The sequence below is a fragment of the Malus sylvestris genome, chromosome 4 (assembly GCF_916048215.2).
Source record: "Malus sylvestris chromosome 4, drMalSylv7.2, whole genome shotgun sequence".
Lineage (NCBI taxonomy): Eukaryota > Viridiplantae > Streptophyta > Magnoliopsida > Rosales > Rosaceae > Malus > Malus sylvestris.
The window spans coordinates 3,662,894-3,681,772 of NC_062263.1; the positions used below are offsets into that span (position 1 = coordinate 3,662,894).

General features: G+C 38.9%; 2 protein-coding genes across 10 annotated transcripts in view; one reads left to right on the top strand and one right to left on the bottom strand.

Moving 5' to 3' along the window:
* The window catches only part of LOC126618426 (disease resistance protein RPV1-like), a 90,503-nt gene extending 72,753 nt beyond the window's left edge, over nt 1-17,750 (top strand). For 3 of the 9 annotated variants that reach the window (XM_050286490.1, XM_050286492.1, XM_050286494.1), the window contains 3 exons: nt 13,092-13,537; nt 14,087-14,371; nt 16,301-17,750. In XM_050286490.1, coding sequence (XP_050142447.1) covers nt 13,092-13,537; nt 14,087-14,371; nt 16,301-17,380 — 1,811 coding nt within the window. In that variant the 3' untranslated portion in view covers nt 17,381-17,750. Of the gene's footprint in view, nt 1-4,094; nt 4,594-12,429; nt 13,538-14,086; nt 14,372-16,300 lie in introns of all 9 variants that reach the window. The other 6 variants (XM_050286485.1, XM_050286487.1, XM_050286486.1 and 3 more) reach the window with 4 other exon arrangements.
* LOC126618435 (uncharacterized) overlaps nt 1-18,879 on the bottom strand; it is a 74,215-nt gene that overhangs the window by 53,608 nt on the left and 1,728 nt on the right. The window lies entirely within an intron of this gene.

Consider the following 18,879-nt stretch of genomic DNA (forward strand, 5'->3'; position numbering starts at 1 on the left):
TGTATGTTTATTTCAATGCGAGTAAGCAGTTGGGTATGTAATAACTGCAAAGAACAATATAATCCGTGATTGATTGCTGACGAGTAAAGTCAAGGTCCATATTATGAAATTAGGCCTAATCGGATAAACGATCTCCGTGGTCATAAGGTATTCGGATGATAGCCCATGTGGTAAAAAAATTCGAATTTAAACCCTTGTGGTCACAGTCTGTTAGGATTTAAACCCCTATGGTCTAAGTCTGTTAGGATTTATGTCTTTCTGTCATTCCTCCATTAGGTTTAGGTTGGCAAAATCGAATAAATGGTTCCCGTGGTCATAAGGTATTCGGAAGATAGTCCATGTGGTAAAAAAAAATTCGGATTTAAACCCATGTGATCTAAGTTTGTTAGAATTTATGCCCGAAACTAGAGGTTCTGTTATTTATCCGCTAAGCTTACAGGTGGAACTAATAAATCACATAATTCATTAAAATTCAAGATCTAATAAATCAAATAATTCAAAATGCCTTTATAAAATTAACGAGTTTTTGACTCCCGAATGTCCAACCGATTAATTAATTATTTATAACATATTCTATTTTTCTTTGACAAATAAGACAGTAATCGTTGATGTTTTCCCATAATTTTACGTAAACCTCTCTGAGATAAATAGTTTTTTTGTGTAATTATAAATGTGAAGTAAGTCTTCGTATCTTATTTGTGAAACTAACTATTTGAAATTCAACAGATCCTCTGTTTTCGTCTTTTTATTCTTGTGAAATAACTGAGATGAATGAATTTTTTTACCATAAACCGAAATCTTCTCTCCCCCCTCTTTTTATTGTAAGATATTTTTTATTGATAGATACTCAGAGAAACTCTGAAATCTTCTCTCCCCCTCTTTTTATTGTAAGATATTTTTTATTGATAGATACTCAGAGAAACTCTGCTCCACCTGTAAACTTAACGAAGGAATGACATAACCTCTAATTTCAGACATAAATCCTAATAGACTTAGACCATAGGGGTTTAAATCCAATTTTTTTCTACCATAGGGGCTATCTGTCGAATTTCTTATGACCACGGAAACCATTTATCCGATTTGACCAACCTAAACCTAATGGAGGAATGACAAAATGACATAAATCCTAACAGACTTAGACCACATGGGTTTAAATCCTAACAGATTATGACCACAAGGGTTTAAATCCAATTTTTTTTACCACATGGGCTATCATCTGAATACCTTATGACCATAGGGACCATTTATTCGATTAGGCCTATGAAATTATATTGTTTCTGCATTTTCCCCGACCTTCGCAAAGCCGAGAGACTTGTTGACTTGGAGACGTCCTTTTTTTTTTTATATTGTTTCTGCATTTTTTGGAACATTGACTGTCATCTGTTATTTGATATATGTTGTTGGATTGGTGTTGTGACTATGCTTACAAATTTGGTTTTATGAGGTTTAATTACCGGACGCCAAAAGCTCAGTACAATTACATTAAAGTAGCCCAATAAGGTGGGGATAACCAAAGCCCATTCAACAAAAAGGAAGGAAAAAAAAAAGAATCCTAATCTTCAATTGCAGAGGCTGACAGTTGTCGCCTCCATCACCTCGCCAGCGACAACAAGGGTAGCACCCGAAAAAAATTAATTTCGCGTTGTATTCAATGAAGGTATTCCAATGCAAAACAATTCAACATGCCACAAAAACTGCTACACCGGAGAAGACCCAACAGATCCGGACCACAAACACAAGGCCCTGCAAGTAGAACAAAAAACCGAAACAAATGGTAAGGGATGGGGCTAAAGGGGCATCTAAGGCCATCTCCAACCGAAGGGTCCAGAGGGCCAGATGGCCGAAAATAACCCTAAAACCGTCTCCAACCGAGGGCTAGGCCAGAGGGCTCGGGAATCTGGGAGGGCCCCACGGGATCGGAGAGGGCTGGAGGGCTGGAGGGCTGGCTGCTTTCGGCCAGCCAGCCAGCCCCGGGCTGGCTATTTTTTTTTTAATGTTTCTTATTTCTGTCGGTTACAACCGACAGAAATAACATTTTGAATTCAAACTTCCAACGGCTAGCGCCACTAGCCGTTGTAAATCCTTTTTTTTTTTTTTATGAATTTAAACCTTTTTTTTTATGAATTTAAACCTTTTTTTTTCTTTTTTTTTTCTATAACTTCCTATAACTTCTATTTTACAAAATTTGTTTCAATTTTTTTTAATTCTATTTTTTTCCTATAACTTATATTTTACAAAATTTGGTTCATATTTTTTTCATATAACTTCAATTTTACAAAATTTGTTTCATATATTTTTTTTAAATTCCATTTTTTCCTATAACTTCTATTTCACAAAATTTGTTTCATATTTTTTTTAAATTCTATTTTTTTCCTATAACTTCCTAAGCCATTATACAACATTAAATTAAATTAAGTAACATGAAACAACATTAAACAATATGAAACAACATTAAATAACATTAACCGACATAAAAATTATACAACACTAACCAACATGATTTTTAAATAAAATTAAGTTGTAGTTTTTAAATAATAAATTATGTTTGGCCCTATGGCCCTTTGGCCCTCGGTTGGAGACGGTTTTTTTTACAGGGCTAAAACGAGCCCTTTGGCCCTCGGTTGGAGACGGAGGTAAATATGGCTCTGTACTGTTCATTAAAATATTAATATCTTGGAGAATCTTGGAGGGCCAGAGGGCTAAAACGAGCCCTCTGGCCAGCCATCGGTTGGAGATGACCTAAACACCTTCGCTTTGATAAAAGCCGCAACACGCTTGGGCCCTAATTTCATACATGAATATTAAATCCCTCGTATATTACTTTTCTTTCTGATTCCAAGAGTGTGTCTGGAATCTACTAATACTCTATACATGAATGCCATTGAGTGCGTTTGGATCCCCACACTTTGTTAAGTTCCATTGAGTGCGTCTAGATCGCTAGATTATGTTCGGTTCCAATTATGTTCGTTTAGAGTTTGGAATCCTACTTCGTGTCTTGTGTGTCAACTCTATTCTATTTCACGAGTGCATCTGAAATATGTAACATTATGATTTGTTAGCTCTTATGTATTCTTTCTATTTGATTTTATGAGTGCGTTTGCAAGGTGGAACGTTGTGAGTCAGAGTTGTTCTTTTCTCCTTTTTTTTTTTTTTACTTAATGCGCGTCCCACACCACCCAATCCCACCCCACCCCCAAATAATTTCTCCCCACCTTGGAACACAACCAGCGACTCCCCGAATAATTTCTCCCCGGTTTGGACCGCAGCCAGCCTCAAACCAACTCCACCGCATTTTTGGGTCAAAAGCAGCCTTTGACTCTAGTCATCATCTAGCCTATAGATAGAGGGCCCCACAAGTTACCTAAAATATAAGGAAGCATTTTTGTTCAATACCATATAATGTGTTGTATGCTCATCATCTTAGTTATAATCATGAGATGAGTTTGAATTTCGAGATTCGTGAAATGGATAAGCACAAATCTCAATATTCAAACTCATCTAACGGTGATAAATAAGGTGGTAAGTATACACCACAGTAAATAATAGTGAGAAAAAATGCACTCAAAATATAAATACTAAAGCCGTATGCATCGCTCCTGAGAGAAAAACAAAAGCCATGTGTTGCGTCCTGGCACCTCGGCACTGGTGTTGGTGATTGTTTATTGCAAATTGGAGCATGAAGCTGCTATATAATTTCTCAATACAAATTGATTAATATGATGTCCATCAATGTTTCATCAGCCTTTGGCCTTTCTTCACGCGTGAACGCGTTGAATTTTTGTACGCGGAAGGTAAAGGTGCTTGAGTTGGGGTTTTTTTTAATATTTCTTCTCTTTGATGATTTTCTAGGAAAGCCTGAGCACCATAAAATTTTCAATAACTTAAGAAATCTCATTCATCTCAAATATCCCCTTCGCTTTCTTTCATATATTATCAAGCGCTCGCTTCTTTCTCTTCTTTTTTACTCACAATTTACAAGTCTATTGTTAGTTCCTTGAGAGAAACACAGAAACAGATGGAGTGTATCATGACTATCTTGCAGATTTGCTGCAGATGGTTAACATTTTCTTCTCCGTCCTCTGCTGCTGGTGGAGATGATGATGATGATGATGGTATTGAAGCTAATATCCCCCCTCGTCGGGAAAAGTATGATGTGTTTATCAATTTCAGAGGTGAGGACACCCGCCTTGGTATTACCAGCCATCTTCATGCTGCCTTACTTCAGAAGAAAATTGAAACCTACATAGATTACAGACTTCAGAAAGGAGAAGAAATCGGACCTGCCCTTCTAGAGGCAATCGAGAAATCCACGCATTCGGTGATCATTTTCTCACAAAACTATGCTTCTTCCACATGGTGTTTGGATGAACTCGTGCAGATACTCGAATGCAAGGAAAGATATGGCCAGAAGGTTATACCCGTATTCTACGACATCAATCCATCTGATGTAAGAAAACAACGCGGGAGTTACGCGGCTGCATTTGCTCAACTTGAAAAACGTTTCAAGGATAGTATTGATAAGGTGCACAAGTGGAGGCGTGCCTTGAAGGCTGCAGCCGATCTGTCTGGGTTTGATTATTCAAACAAACATGGGTAAGTAACTCATTCTTTAACTTGTATAAAATTAATGTAATGTCTTTGCATAAGAAACAGATTAGCATGCACTTCAATTAACTTTTCGAATTTATTTACAACAACTTTTCGAATTTCTGTGTTTACGCATATTTACAGATTAGCATGTACAATCATATTTACAATTCTGTTTACACATATACTAATTAGCTTTTTCGAACTTCCGTGATCAACACATAGACTTTTTCTTTGCCCTCATATGTATGCTTCTATGCTACAAATTATAAAATAGAAGTTGTTAATGTAAATCAAAGACATTTTAGTGAAGATGGCGGAACAAAAGTGTAATTGTTCGTGGTAGGAATTTCCGTTGGGGATGCTTCCTAGCCGACGAGCACACAGCTCCCCGAGAGGTTGGCGCCGGTTGATGCTTTCTGTCGGGCTTCTGCTTTATTGGCGGACTTGTCGGGCAAAGCCTGTCGGGCAAGACTTGTCGGGCAAGGCTGAAAGAGAAGGACAGAGTTAACTTTGAAAGATGCCTTTGTGAGGCCTTAGGTGTAGGCCTTGAGGCTCACAATCAAGATTAACTTTTAAGTGCTCAGACGTGCCACTGCCATCTTCAACATGGCAGATGTCGAACGGATGTTTGAGTTTTAATTATATATATTTGAGAGACTATGTTAGTTATTGACATGTGCATTTGTGGGGCCTTAGGTGTAGGCCTTGAGGCTTCCCATTAATAACTATCTTAGTACTCGAATACATAAGGTTCATTTTCTTGGTTATATGAGTCTTATAACCATTATACTTCTGATTACCTGAGCCCGAAGAGCAGAATGAATCCAAATAGGTGCCTTTGTAGGGCCTTAGATAGGCCTTGAGACTTCCCATCAAAACTCCTTCTATACTCAATGTTCTAGCTTGAGGAACATGATGAATCCAAATAGGTGCCTTTGTAGGGCCTTGAATAGGCCTTGAGGCTTCCCATCAGAATTCATTCCGTAGTCGAACATTCTATGGTAATCATAATATAACAGAAATAAAACTAAGTGACAAGTTGATTACTTGCGCCTCAAGTAACTTCGGACTTCTTGTTATCAAAGCTTGTCGTGGATGGGTTAAGTCCACATCAGGTTCTTTTTTATGCCTTGAGGCCAAGGACTTTTAGAGTGATCAAATCTTATATGCCCGAGGGCTTAGAACTTAGATCTGGCTTGAACTGTGAAGACATATTCAAATCGGATTCAAGCGCTGAGAGAGTCTTTTAATAGCCATATTACTAGAAATAACTTGGATACAACTTGTAGTATACAACATATTGCTAGGCTAATGAATGAAAAGACAAAAACAAAGAGGGTCGGGCAAGGTTTAACCTTGTCAGGCAAGGCTGATCGTCTTGCAACTTCCTATCTTTGTGGTTTATCAGAAGGTTTGAAAGCTTAGAAAAGGGGTTGGGAGGAAAGTTTACAGAAAGAAATCGATACTACAGCAAGATTTGAACAAGGTAGCAGAGCTATTACAAAGGGTTTATCCCGAAGGGGATGAAGGCTTGGGCTGACTACAGCTTCGTTTTGAAGGCAAATCTGACTTTGAGCAGAGTTTGTGCTTGTATTTGTTTGTTTGATTGAGTGTCCTTAACTTTGATTTCTCTTTCTCCTTTTATAGACACTTTGGCTTGGCCTCCTGTAGCAATAATCTTGCCTGAATGTAGTTTTGAAGGATAGTGACTCATCAGCTATTTACTTGTACTGCCACTATAAAGTACTTTTGGGCTGATTAGCTGGCTGGTCTATACCATTTGGCCCTTGGGTAGGTGAGCAAGTGGTGCAAATGATCTGCACCTAGTCGGGAAAGGCCTTGTCTGCCTTCTGGGCTTGTGCTGAGCTTCGGGCTTTTCTCCTCTTTTTGGGCCAACTCCCTTCTAAGCCCAAAGTTTAAGTTTTAACCCAAACAGTAATTATTGAAGAAAGACTCTTAATTGCTAAAAACAATTGAATACTCAAGTGCATTTAATATATAATATATGTTGATGTACGAATTTAAGTATACCAGGAGGAGAAAAATAAAATTTCTTTTGCTCATGAATAATTAAAACTAACATATGTTAAAGCGTACATATAAAAAGAAAGTGGACTTTTGGAATGGTTCATATCACATTTCTATTAAGCTAACCACAACAAACTTTTCTATCACAATTATCTGCATCCAAGCATGAATAAAAGTTAACTAATGGGATTATTTTCATCCTCTTGTAAATGGATATATAAACTTTTATTTTGCTGAATTGTAAACTGGGAGAAAATATAATGTTGAAATAGATTTATAAGATCTTAAAAAATTGTAGAAAATGAGTAGTAATTACCCTTCCAACTCAAATTGTAAACGAAAAGGAGGAAAAAGTAAACCAATGACTGGGTTTTCAGTTTTTGTGTCACTATTATCATATTTGAAGCAAGCAACCAAACAACATATAATAATTCCAATTTCGATCCACCCATCACAATCCCTGACCTGAAACTAATTACAACTCTGGAGTATGTACTTCCTTAAGAATATGAACTTATATATATATATATATATAGATCTCAACATACGTCCAGGATCGACATGTGACACAGAGACGTAGCGGACATCTTAACATATGTACAAGATACAAAATTAAATGCTAGAAATAATACCTCAAAATAAACATGATAGTGGACTCTCCCCCACAAAATATATACAAATCTGTACACTCAAAAAACACAACCCTCATTAGGGCCAAGACATGACCATAGGCGCTCAAAATATAAGTTCCAAAAGAAATACTACAAAGAAAGATAAAAGGGCAACGTAATCACTCCAAATCTCTGATCTTTGCACTGTTACCCCCACCGGCTCCTTGTAAATCTACTCAGGCTTGTCACTTGTACAATCAGTGCCTGGAGTTTGCGCTAACGCACCATAGCGAGTCCGAAAAGCTGTCTTCGATATGTCCTCATCTCGGATCCTTAATTGATGATAACCAATCCCCAAATCTAGCTTACTAAAATATTGAGCACCTTGAAGTTGGCCAAACAAGTCATCAATCCTCGGTTGAGGGTACTTATTTCGCACTGTCACTTTGCATCCTTATTAAGCTCACGATAATCGATGTGCAAACACATGATCTGTCTTTTTTCTTCACAAAGAGAATGGGAGCACCCCAAGGTGAAACACTGGGTCGAATTAAACCTTTATCCAATAGCTTCTGTAACTGTGCTTTGAGCTCTTTGAGTTCCAAAGGCGCCATACGATACGGAGCCGTAGAAATAGGTGTTGTCTCTGGCATAAGGTCAATAGTGAACTCAATCTTCCTTACTGGGGCAAGCCATGTAACTCTGCAGGAAATACGTTAGGGAATTCTCTAACTACTGGAATGGCATTAATCTCATTATTTCCTTGCTCAACAGTTATGACATGAGCCAAATAACCCTGACATCCGTGCCTCATGAGTCGTCTAGCCTTGGCAACTGATACCATTACTGGTGGTGGAACAAGTTTATGAACTCCAGCAAACTGAAACTCAGGTCTGTCAAGCAGTCGAAAGGTTACCACTTTCTAAAAACAATCGAAATTCGCGCGATATATGGATAGGTAATCCATGCCTATAATGACATCTAGATCTCGCATTGGAATAATCATCAAATCTGCCGTCATCTCACCTTGATCCACTTGAGCCTCACAAGATCAAACTACTTGGTCAACAATATAAAGCCTCGAAAAAGGAAAGGAAATAAAGTATGTCACATCCATTGTCTCAATAGGTTTACCAAAAAACTTAACAAAAGTACTTGATATAAAAGAATTCTCGGCTCCAGGATCAAATAATGGCCTAGCAGGGAGCGAATCAAAATGAATAATACCTGACTGTGTCAGGCTTAGCCTCGGCCTCCAAAGTGGATATTGCATAAACCTTGCCAACTCACTGAGAACCCACTTGAGATGTCCTAACTCCACTGCTCTAGGCCCCAACTCGCTGAGAACCTCCTTCAAGTTGTCTGCCGCTCTGCTATCTAGTCATTTGCTGCCCAATCCTCTGATGGATTGAGCCCGAAGGTGCTTCAGAAGGCCTACTCTATGCCGAAGATGCTACTGAGCCCCCAACATTAGCAGTGAGTCTACCAACTCCGCTAGCAGTAGTCTATGGGCAATCTCAAAATAGTGACCAGTCTCGCCGCACTAGTACAAATCTTAGAACCATCTCTACATGCGCCATAGTGTCAGCGTTCGTAGTGAGTGAAAATCTATGGAAGTGTCTTCTGTGGCTGGTCTCGGGATCCTCTAAAATAACTCTTTAAATGCCTTTTAGAAGAAGTCCGGGATTCGCGCCTGTACGCACTATGAGTACTTTCTCGAAAATGGCTCTAAGGACTCACCTCAGCAGAATGCTGAGAGCTTCATTTAAAAGTAGCTTGGAAATCTCCATGAGAAGTACCTTGATGTCCTCCATGTGACAATCCATAAGAACCACCAAACGAGATTCTTTGGCATTTTTGGGATCTACCCGAAAACACATCAGATGACTGGCCCTCTGATCGGGCCCTCTTCCTCTACTCTCCACTCGCTCGTGCCTCAATTCCTCATTAAGCTTTGATGTGCGTGCACAATCAATCACCTGAGCGAATGAAAGTAATCCCTAAACAGATCCTTATACTAGACTTGAATCCCCTAATAAGTTTCTTCGTTTTCTTTTCCCCAGAGAGGTGTTGAAAGAAATAGTAAAGTTGAGTAAAACGGGCCATATAATCAGTAACTGTGTTGGTGCCTTGCTTGATAGTGGAGAAATCTGCCTCCAGCTCATCCCGAAATGACTCTGGAAAATATTGCTCAAAGAATGCAGTCTGAAACCGCTCACAAGTTAAGGGTCCTCAGGCTACAAATAAAGGACGAGTGATCTGCCACCATTCATAAGCTTGCCTGTTAACATATACGCCGCAAGGTCTACCTGCTCCTCAGGTGAGCATTGCAGAACGGTGAAAACTCTGGCGATTTAATTGGTCCAGGACTTAACCGTCCACAGATTAGTACTACCATCGAATGAAGGGGGCTTATGAGTACGAAACTCTCCATATAGAGACTTCTCCCTACTATAAGTCGCGCATACGTGAGCTTGCGTCAGCTGTGTCAAATCCTCAATGGCCTAAAATGCACCATCGGGTCCATCATAATCATGGCTAGCCTCGTAATCAATAGTAAAAGTGCCCTTGTCAAGGACATCCTTCCCAAGCTGCCAAACAACACCATGTAGGGTCGTCATAGTATATCTGGTGCATAGAAGAATTCAACATAAGCATATACATGAAATTTGAGAAATGAATCCACACGACCTAATTAAGGTCCAGTACCCAAGGCTTCCTCACTCTTAAGGTTAAGGTATGGGAACATAAACCTAAGGTTTGATACCACCAAAAGTTGTCACACCCCGATCCCGACATACGTCCAGGATCGACACGTGACACAGGTACGTAGGGGACGTCTTAACATACGTACAAGATATGAAATGAAATACTAGAACTAATACCTCAAAATAAACATGATAATGGGTTGTCCCTCACAAAATATATACAAATATGTACTCTCAAAATACACAACCCTCACTAGGGCCAAGACATGCCCATAGACACTCAAAATATAAATCACAAAAGAAATAATACAAGGAAGGATAAAGGGGTAACCTAATCGCTCCAAGTCTCTAATCTTTGCACTTCTACCCCCACCAGTTCCTCGTAATATACTCAGGTGTGTCACATGTACAATCAGTGCCTAGAGTCTGCGTTAGCGCACCCTGCATGAATATCAAGACGCCACGTACTATCGTTGCCTGGGTCGAGGTCCAATTCGACCGAAAAGTTGCCTGAAATCACCCTAGACCATCGGAACCCTAAAATGAGTGTTCTTCGAACCCTGACACCCCAACCAGTGCTTGGGCCTTGTTTCTAGGTTCAAAGACAGTCTATTGGTGGCGGTGGTCGAAGGAACAAGATTCAAAAACAACTGATCGCCATTGAATACTCCCGAACCCCGTTAGTGGAATTCTTCACGAAACCTAGGCCAAATCTCGTTGAGTTTGTGTGAAGATTGGAGGGAAAGTGACGTGGTGATGTTTGGTGGTGGTGCAAGGTTGAGAAAAGGCGAAAAAAATCGACAGAAATCACATCGAAAATTGCAAAGGGTTCGAATCAGAAGCCGAGTCACGAAGAAGGAATGCGTCGCGATGGGTTCTCTCCTCTCTTCTCTGATTAATCACCTCACTATCACTCATTCTCTCTCTCTTAGCCCCTCCCCCAAATTAATAGGAGCTTCTAGTTATATATTAAACATTATTTATTTATTTTCTTAATTGAACTTCTAATGTCCATAACTTCTTTGTTATCACTCCAATTCGCGAACGGCTTTCGTCCACGCGTTCATGGAATTGAGTCGATTCGAAAACACTAATTGTGACCTCGAAAGGTCTACAAATATTGAAAGATTAATTACAAAAATTCATACCTTATAACTATACAATTCAAATTCTAAAATTGACGGAATTAGGATAAAATAAAAATAATGTAAATACGAAATACGGAATTAAAAAATTAAATACATAATTAATAATGAAATTCTGGGAATGAGATTTCACATATACAATAAAGCAGCATGTTTGGTGAAACTTAGGGTCGTTTAATTGAACACCCAAATTCGATCTTATACAAATGAATACTGTTGCAACCTATAACCCATTCAAAAATTAATATTGGGAAAGCAGCTAAACTAATGAAAAGGAGAAGACAACCCACTCATCCCTCTCTATTTCTCTCTCTGCAATCCCTACAACTCCCTCTCTTTCTCTCGATGTAACCCTTCCACTTACTGAATCTTAAATCTCGTACGAACATGTCATACTTGCCCCTGTTCACGCGCCCCTCTCTCATTCTTCCTCGATCTCACCGACTGCAACCCGCACCTCTCCCTTGTCTAAAATGGATTTGGATCCTCTCCTGAGCTAATGGAGAGGATCCTCCTGACCCATAATCGTGGACCGTTGGATTTTTATCCAACGGTTATAATTATTATAACTTTAAAGGGACCCTCCTGTTTGTAACCGTTGGATAAAAATCCAACGGTCCAAGATGATGGGTCAGGAGGATCCTCTCCATTAGCTCAGGAGAGGATCCAAGTCCGTCTAAAATGATAATTGCCTACCCACCTTTTACCTCAGGCCGTTGGATCTAAAATCTGGATGGGCATTACGGTCATTTGCACATTGAACCATGCCTTCCTCATTAACCACCCAGAACAAAGCCCACGTTAGGCCCAAACGCACCAATCATCCCCCCGTGAATAGGACTTTTTTTTAAAAGATAGAAATTCTGTAAATAAATCAAAATACCCAATTGAAATTGCCCTTTAGCTTAAGCTACAATGCCACCCCTCCCAACTTTAGACTAGGGTAATTACGAAATTGCCATTTTTTGGTGGGTTTGGGGAGAGGTGGCCCTGTTCCTTGGCCATGCATGTAATTAATTGTAGCTCATTTAAACGTATCTGATTTTTCTTTAGGGTTAACGATTTCATTAATGGGACAAGTTCATTTTCTTCAAAAAGATAGTGGGTTGAATGCTGTAATATGCAAGCTTACTTAGTTGTATTGTTGTTTACCTGAAAACAAATGTATTTCTATTTTAATATTGCTTTAATTTTATTTTGAGGAGAGAATACACAAGATTTCTTTTCTTGCACAAATATACAGTGTTAAAACTTTTAGTTAATTTCTTTATTTACGTGACAACTTTTTTGACGGGCATTTAAGACTAACTATTGTTTTTTTTCTACATAATCAAATATATATGTCAGGACGGAGGCAGATCTAATTAAGAATGTTGTCGATCATATTTGGACAAACTTGATTTGTGAATCATCATGTGATTTAGAGGGCCTGGTTGGAATTGAAAGCCGCATTCAGCAAATTGAATCGCGACTGGGCATTGACTCAAATGACGCTTGCATCACTGTAGGTATTTGGGGCATGGGTGGTATTGGCAAGACTACCCTTGCTGAAACTGTATTTCACAGACTCTCTTCTAAATTCGAAGCTTCTTGTTTTCTTAAAAATGTTAGGGAGAAATCAGAGCAACCAGATGGACTAGATTGCCTGCAAAAGAAACTTCTAAGCGAGATATTCAAGGAAGAAGATCTATCCATAGGATCAACTGCTGTTCGAAATAGGCTCAGCCGCACAAAGGTCCTCGTTGTTCTTGATGATGTGAGTAGTCCAATACAAATGGAACGTTTAGTTGGCGATCGTCTTCGGTATGGCACTGGAAGTAGAATCATTATCACAAGCAGAGACAGGGGAACTCTTAGACAAACTGTTGAAGAGGATAATATCTATGAGGTTGGGGTATTAAAACCGGATGACGCTCTTCAACTCTTCTGTTCACGTGCTTTCAAGAATAACACTACTCGTAGAACAGATTATAAGGAGTTGGCGAAAGAGACCGTGGATTATGCCAAAGGCGTTCCTTTAGCTCTTACAGTTCTGGGGTCCTTATTCTTCAATTGCAAGAGCAAAGAAGACTGGGAAGATGAATTCAACAAATTGATACAATCTCCCAATGAAGATATCCAGAAAGTGTTGAGAATAAGTTATGATAGATTGGGAAAATATGAGAAGGAGATATTTCTGGATATAGCATGTTTTCATAAAGGGAAGACAGTGAATGAAGTAAAACGAATGTTAGATGTTCGTGGATTCTTTGCGACAACCGGAATTAGAATTCTCATTGATAGGTCTCTCATATCAGTTGATTCAAAAGAATGGGTAGGGGAAGTCATAGAGATGCACGATTCCCTACAAGAAATGGGAATGACAATTGTTCAAGAACAATGTATTGAAGATCTCGGTAAACGGAATAGGTTGTTCACGGATGAGGATGTCTATCGTGTACTGAAGAGTAACACGGTAAGAGCCAAATGCATTCAATTTTTTCTTTTCTTTTTTTTAAAGAAAAAATAAATAGCAAACCTTAGATGATAACACAACAAAATAAAACTCATTTATAAAAAGAAGTCAGATTCTTAAATTATTAATTTTATTGAATTTTATTGCAAAAATGCTATTCTTATTATTTATTTATACTATTATTTGTACTATCTTTCTAATAGAGATAAGACATCATGCAATGACAGGCCCTATCTCTATTAGAAAGATGGTACGGCTTTTAAATTTCCAGAAACCAAACGATTATATAGCCAAAGGGAATACGCCGCGCAAGTGATGGTACAACTAAGTGATAAGAATAACCCTACTATTTTTTTATTGTGCTAGGAAGTCTATGTAGTTTTTGTTATTTTATTACAATTATCTTGGATATTTAACTAGAAACTTGTACATCATTACCATCGCAAATACTCTAGATTATTCTAGAACTTTGTTGAATTCTTTTTCCAAATAAGCATTACATCTTACCATGTTGAAGATATATGCATTTAAACTTGTTTTTATTGTCAGGAAACTGCAATTGTTGAAGCCATTGAACTTAATACTACGTGGTATCGGAATGAAGATTCACCATTGAACTTCAAACTGATGTCAAACCTAATAATGCTTATTGGGCATACTTTTGCATTATTGGACTACAAATCCGCCGCTTCTCTAGACCTTCCCGATTCTCTTCGCTACATTTACTGGAGGGGATATCCACTGGAATCTTTGCCGTCAAAATTTTCGCCAGAAAATCTAGTTGAGCTTCATATGCCACATAGCAGAGTTAAGAAGCTCTGGAAAGAAGACCAGGTATATTATATGCCTATTCTAATTCTTGTATAAAATTAAGTGTTGAAATTATATTAATTCTTGATATTTCTCTTACTCTTGTTACAGAGACTTGTCAACTTACAAGTGCTCGATCTCTCTCACTGTCTAAGTTTGGTTGAAATTCCTGGGTATTTTCGAGATCTTGACAAGCTTACTCATCTTGATCTTAAAGGCTGCAGAAGTCTCAAGTATCTTCCAAAGATGCCAAGAAATATTAAATGCTTGGATTTAATGGCCAGTGGTATAAAGGAGTTGCCCCGATCAGTTTGGTGTCACGAAATAATTTCTTACTTGAATATAAGTCAATGCAGAGACCTTGAGAAACTTCCAAGAAACATGTGTAAGCTGAAAGTCTCTGGTTCTTTTAATCTAGAGGGTTGCACATCTCTTGTCGAGTTTTCTGAGCTTCCCAGGGATATAACTAAATTATCATTGGTTCGCAACTATAGACTTGTGAGTCTACCAACCAACATTTGTAAGTTGAAATATCTCAAGGAACTCGATCTCTTCGACTGCTTCAAACTTGAAAACTTTCCAGAGATCTTGGAGCCAATGGAACATTTGGAGTCCTTAAATTTAAGTGGAACAGCGGTTAAAGAGCTACACTCTTCAATCGAGTTTCTCCCTGCTCTTAAAAGACTTGGACTACGAGATTGCAGAAGCCTTTCAAGTATCCCAAAGAGCATTTGTAAGTTGAAATATCTCGAGGAACTCGATCTCTCTTGCTGTAAAAGTTTGGTTGACATTCCTAGGTATTTTCAAGATCTTGACAAGCTTACTCATCTTCGTCTTAGATTCTGCACCGGTCTCAAGTATCTTCCAGAGATGCCAAGAAATATTAAATACTTGGATTTATATTACAGTGGTATAAAGGAGTTGCCCCAATCAGTTTGGTCTCACGAAAAAATTTCTTACTTGAATATAAGTCATTGCAGAGACCTTGAGAAACTTCCAAGCAACATGTGTAAGTTGAAAGTCTCTGGTTCTTTTAATCTAGATGGTTGCACATCTCTTGCCGAGTTTTCAGAGCTTCCCAGGGATATAACTAAATTATCATTGGTTCTCAAGTATAGACTTGTGAGTCTACCAACCAACATTTGTAAGTTGAAATATCTCGAGGAACTCAATCTCACTTGGTGCTCCAAACTTGAAAACTTCCCAGAGATCTTGGAGCCAATGGAACATTTGAGGTTCTTAAATTTAAATGGAACAGCGGTTCAAGAGCTACACTCATCAATCGAGTTTCTCCCTGCTCTCAAAATACTTAAATTACATGGTTGCAGAAGCCTTTCAAGTATCCCAAAGAGCATTTGTAAGTTGAAATATCTCGAGGAACTCGATCTCTCCGGTTGCTTTAAACTTGAAAACTTTCCAAAGATCTTGGAGCCAATGGAACATTTGGAGTCTTTAAATTTAAGTGGAACAACGGTTCAAGAGCTGCACTCATCAATCGAGTTTCTCCCTGCTCTCAAAAGACTTAGACTTCGAGATTGTAGAAGCCTTTCAAGTATCTCAAAGAGCATTTGTAAGTTGAAATATCTCGAGGAACTCGATCTCTCTTGTTGTGAAAGTTTGGTTGAAATTCCTGGGTATTTTCAAGATCTTGACAAGCTTACCCATCTTCGTCTTGGATTCTGCACCAATCTCAAGTATTTTCCAGAGATGCCAAGAAATATTAAATGCTTAGATTTATATTATAGTGGTATAAAGGAGTTGCCCCAATCAGTTTGGTCTCACGAAAAAATTTCTTTCTTGAATATAAGTCATTGTAGAGACCTTGAGAAACTTCCAAGCAACATGTGTAAGCTGAAAGTCTCTGGTTCTTTTAATCTAGATGGTTGCACATCTCTTGCTGAGTTTTCTGAGCTTCCTAGGGATATAACTAAATTATCATTGATTGATTGCCAGAGACTTGTGAGTCTACCAACCAACATTTGTAAGTTGAAATATCTTGAGGAACTCGATCTCTCCGGCTGCTATAAACTTGAAAACTTTCCAAAGATCTTGGAGCCAATGGAACATTTGGAGTCTTTAAATTTAAGTAGAACAGCGGTTCAAGAGCTACACTCATCAGTCAAGTTTCTCCCTGCTCTCAAAAGACTTGAACTACATGGTTGCGAAAGCCTTTCAAGTATCCCAAAGAGCATTTGTAAGTTGAAATATCTCGAGGAACTTGATCTCTCCGGCTGCTATAAACTTGAAAACTTTCCAAAGATCTTGGAGCCAATGGAACATTTGGAGTCTTTAAATTTAAGTGGAACATCGATTCAAGAGCTACACTCATCAGTCAAGTTTCTCCCTGCTCTCAAAAGAATTGAACTACATGGTTGCGAAAGCCTTTCAAGTATCCCAAAGAGCATTTGTAAGTTGAAATATCTTGAGGAACTCGATCTCTCCAGCTGCTTTAAACTTGAAAACTTCCCAGAAATCTTGGAGCCAATGGAACATTTGGAGTCTTTAAATTTAAGTGGAACAACGGTTCAAGAGCTACACTCATCAGTCAAGTTTCTCCCTGCTCTCAAAAGACTTGAACTACATGGTTGCGAAAGCCTTTCAAGTATCCCAAAGAGCATTTGTAAGTTGAAATATCTCGAGGAACTCAATCTCTCCAACTGCTTTAATCTTGAAAACTTCCCAGAGATCTTGGAGCCAATGGAACATTTGGAGTATTTAAATTTAAGTGGAACAGCGATTCAAGAGCTACACTCATCAGTCAAGTTTCTTCCTGCTCTCAAAATACTTCAACTACAATTTTGCAGAAGCCTTTCAAGTATCCCAAAGAGCATTTGTAAGTTGAAATATCTCGAGGAACTCGATCTCTCTTGGTGCTCCAAACTTGAAAACTTCCCAGAGATCTTGGAGCCAATGGAACATTTGCAGCGCATAAAATTACATGGATCAGCGGTTCAAGAGCTACACATCAGTCGAGTTTCTCCCTGCGCTCCAATAGAATTAAATGATCTCGAGCCAATGGAAGATTTTTGGTAAGTGGAACATCGGTTGAACAGCGGTTAAAAAGCCGTTTTTAAAACCACTGACAGATGTAAACAAGATCGTAGTGTTAAAGAGTAGGGGAACTTGAAAGGCTTCCAAAAGTTATGTTCGTGGTCATACTATATAGGCACATAACTGTAACCATGGACAGTGTTCATGCCTGCACTATCAGCTCGAAATGTCATATGCAATAACGACATGTTCTCTTTCAAGATAATGTGGCATGATGGATGGGTAGTCATTCTATCAATCAAGATTGCACATTCAGACATGACTCACTTTAATTGTATTTATGGATGTTTGTATGTCAATTGACCAGCAAAAAATTACTCCTAATTACAAATAAAATTTTATATCTACAAAATAGCTACGACATATGTAAATTTTTACATCAAAATACGAACGCATTATGCAAAGGACAAGCATCCAGCAGCAAAGCATCTCGCAGAAAAATATGCTTGATTTAGCCTGTTATGTTCAGGAATTCAAGCTAAATGCTACCAACTACAACATTGTCAATCATCCACCCAGAAGAGGAAAAATAAACAACTTTAACTCCGGGATAGGGATAGTACAAGTTTTGCAAAGATGCATCAGTTCAATTAACAGCTGACATGAAGAGAAACAAACAGAAGAAAAGAGCTTCGATAACCACATGGCATATGTGCCTGTAAAACACAAGCCAATAGATGAATAAAAAGAAAATAGTACTACCTCTTGGTCGTCCCCATTTCAGAAATAGGTCGCGGGCTTGTGCATCAGTGATTTTCCCATCTCTGTCTGTGTCAACTTTCACAAAAATATTGGTGTTCGTCGCAGGAATTTCCGTCGGGGATGACTTCCTGGCAAACGAGCACACAGCTCCCCTGGGAGGTCGGCGCCGGTTGAGGGCTGCTGTCGGGCTTCTGCTTTCTTATCGGGCTCAGTCGGGCAAGTCTCGTCGGGCAGGTCTTGATCGGGCAAGACTCTTCGGGCAAGACTCGTCGGGCAGTGCTGAAAGAGAAGGACATAGTTAATTTGAAAGGTGCCTTTGTGGGGCCTTAGGTATAGGCCTTGAGGCTCACAATCAAGATTAACTTTGGAGGTGCTCAGGCGTGCCACTGCCATCTTCAGTATGGCAGATGTTGAATGAATGTCAAGTTTTTGTTGTAAACATGCATATGCCCGAGAAACCATGTTAGATATAACAGGTGCCTTTGTGGGGCCTTAGGTGTAGGCCTTGAGGCTTCCCGTTAAACTAAACCAGTACTTGAACACATCATATTTGGTCTTTATGGTTGTCGGCGTCTTCTAACTATTATACTTCTGATTACCTGAATCCAAGAAGTAGAGTGAACCCAAATAGGTGCCTTTGTGGGGCCTTAGGTATAGGCCTTGAGGCTTCCCATCAGAGTTCATTCTTATACTTAGACTCTTTAGATCGCAGAACGGAATGAATCCAAATGGATGCCTTTGTGGGGCCTTAGGTGTAGGCCTTGAGGCTTTCCATCAGA